Genomic DNA, 1744 nt, shown 5'->3' on the forward strand with positions numbered 1-1744 from the left:
GGTCTGAGCCTGCTGTGGGTGGGAGTTGACTCCACAGCAGTTAAAAACCGGACTATCTTTGGGCGCTTTCTCAGTCCACACCTGGGAGGCCTGGAGATGTCTACCGTTCTCCTGACCCTGTGGGCCTTTTCCTTGATCTGAATTCCAGCTGTCCCTTTCTATTCTACCTGCCCCTGATATCAGTGCTGTCCAGGCATCTTCATCTCTCAGAATGTTCACTGGCTCATAGGACCTTTCTGCAAATTAACAAGTGAGTCCTCTGAGAAAGGCAGCTCTAGGAAAGGGTATTCAGATGCTAAGTGGAAAACCCTGGGTTTGGGTCCCCATGTCCCACCTTCATGAAGAATCTGTGTGGAGGTACTGCCTGTGATGGCCATCTCTCAGATGTACTTCTTGACACAAAAACGCTTTCTAAACGCTTTCAAATCTCTGTCCTCATATTTGCTAGTGAGGAATAAGAGCTATCTTTCATAATTAATACTAGCCAGAATTTTACTTTGCAAGCCCCCCAGGCAGGATTAATGAGAAAGCAGAAGGACCTGAAGAGGACAGAGGAAAAAACTGAGGCCCAGAGAAGCAACATGCCAGAGGTCAGATGACCAGAGCAGTCCCAGGACTTCGAACTCTCACTCCAGCCCGAGCTTCTTCCCACTTGGATAGTGATGAGCAGCTGCTTCGGCCTTTTGATCATCAGTGGGCGGCTGAGTCACTCACAAAACGACAAATTCTATTTGATTTTGTAATGAATTGATAATGGATTTCAAGCAAAGTGCTCAGAGTGTTTCTGTTCATCTGATATCAGTCGTTCATCTGCCCATCTCCTGGCAGCAGGGCCTGGCAGGCTGCGGAAAGCACATGGGAAGGGGTCAAATGTCTGGACGCTAAGTGAGCCAAGCAAGCTCTTTTTTCTTTCCTGGAAATCAAGCCAATCCTGCTGTAGTCAAGTCTCTAACACATGGTCCTCTGTGTGTTAGAGAGCGGAACGGTGCTACACAGAGCGTTTTTAGAGCTGGCCACCAGGCCTTTCTTCCTTGGCACTGCTGGGGTTTGACTCAAACCACCAATGTTTAGGCTATCAGTTTAGGGGTTTGCACTCTTTGGCTGGGCCTGCAATCAGTGACCTCAATGCCTTCTTCAGTCCTTCCTAGCAGGCTGTGTGACTGTCCCCTATGACTTTGCCCACCACTTTTTTCCATTGGCTTCCCTCTGACTTTGCCCCCCACTCTGTCCTGGGCTCCACTTTATTATACTCTTTAAAAGCACTTACTTAGATGGATCCTGAGTTCATTTGGCCTACTTTTCAAGTCTTTCAGGTGCAAGTTATTAAAATCACCCATGATTAAGAGTCTACAGACCCGTGGGCCCTGGGTGCTACCCCTGTCTCCCCACTGATCCCTGTTTTGTTCCACCAGAAAGCTCCGTCCTTGGCTCAGGGACCACCATGACTGAAGTTGGTTGGTGGAAGCTGACTTTCCTCCGAAAAAAGAAGTCCACTCCCAAGGTGCTGTATGAGATTCCAGACACATATGCGCAAACGGAGGGGGGCGTGGAGCCCTCCCGGCCTGAAGGCGGGGACCCCACCAACGACTATAACAGTCGCCTTGAGAAGATTGTGGACAAGAACACAAAGGGCAAGCACGTCAAAGTGTCCAACTCAGGTCGGTTCAAGGAAAAGAAAAAAGTCCGCCCAGTGCTGGCTGAGAACCCCAACCTCTTTGATGACAGGGAGGGCAAAGGACAGTGA

The 1744-nt window shown here is 49.4% G+C and overlaps 1 protein-coding gene across 1 annotated transcript; it reads left to right on the forward strand.

The window, feature by feature from the left end:
- Positions 1–1441: 1441 nt before the first annotated feature.
- Positions 1442–1744, forward strand: PRR15L (proline rich 15-like). The gene has a single exon (XM_006889351.1). It carries the CDS (start codon positions 1442–1444, stop codon positions 1742–1744), a length of 303 nt encoding a protein of 100 aa, XP_006889413.1.

The sequence above is a fragment of the Elephantulus edwardii genome, unplaced genomic scaffold (assembly GCF_000299155.1).
Source record: "Elephantulus edwardii isolate Elephantulus edwardi_28Jun2011 unplaced genomic scaffold, EleEdw1.0 scaffold00077, whole genome shotgun sequence".
Taxonomy (NCBI): domain Eukaryota; kingdom Metazoa; phylum Chordata; class Mammalia; order Macroscelidea; family Macroscelididae; genus Elephantulus; species Elephantulus edwardii.

Bases quoted from the DNA above. Each gene is read 5' to 3' on its own strand.
- PRR15L (XM_006889351.1), top strand. From the start codon at position 1,442: ATGACTGAAGTTGGTTGGTGGAAGCTGACTTTCCTCCGAAAAAAGAAG.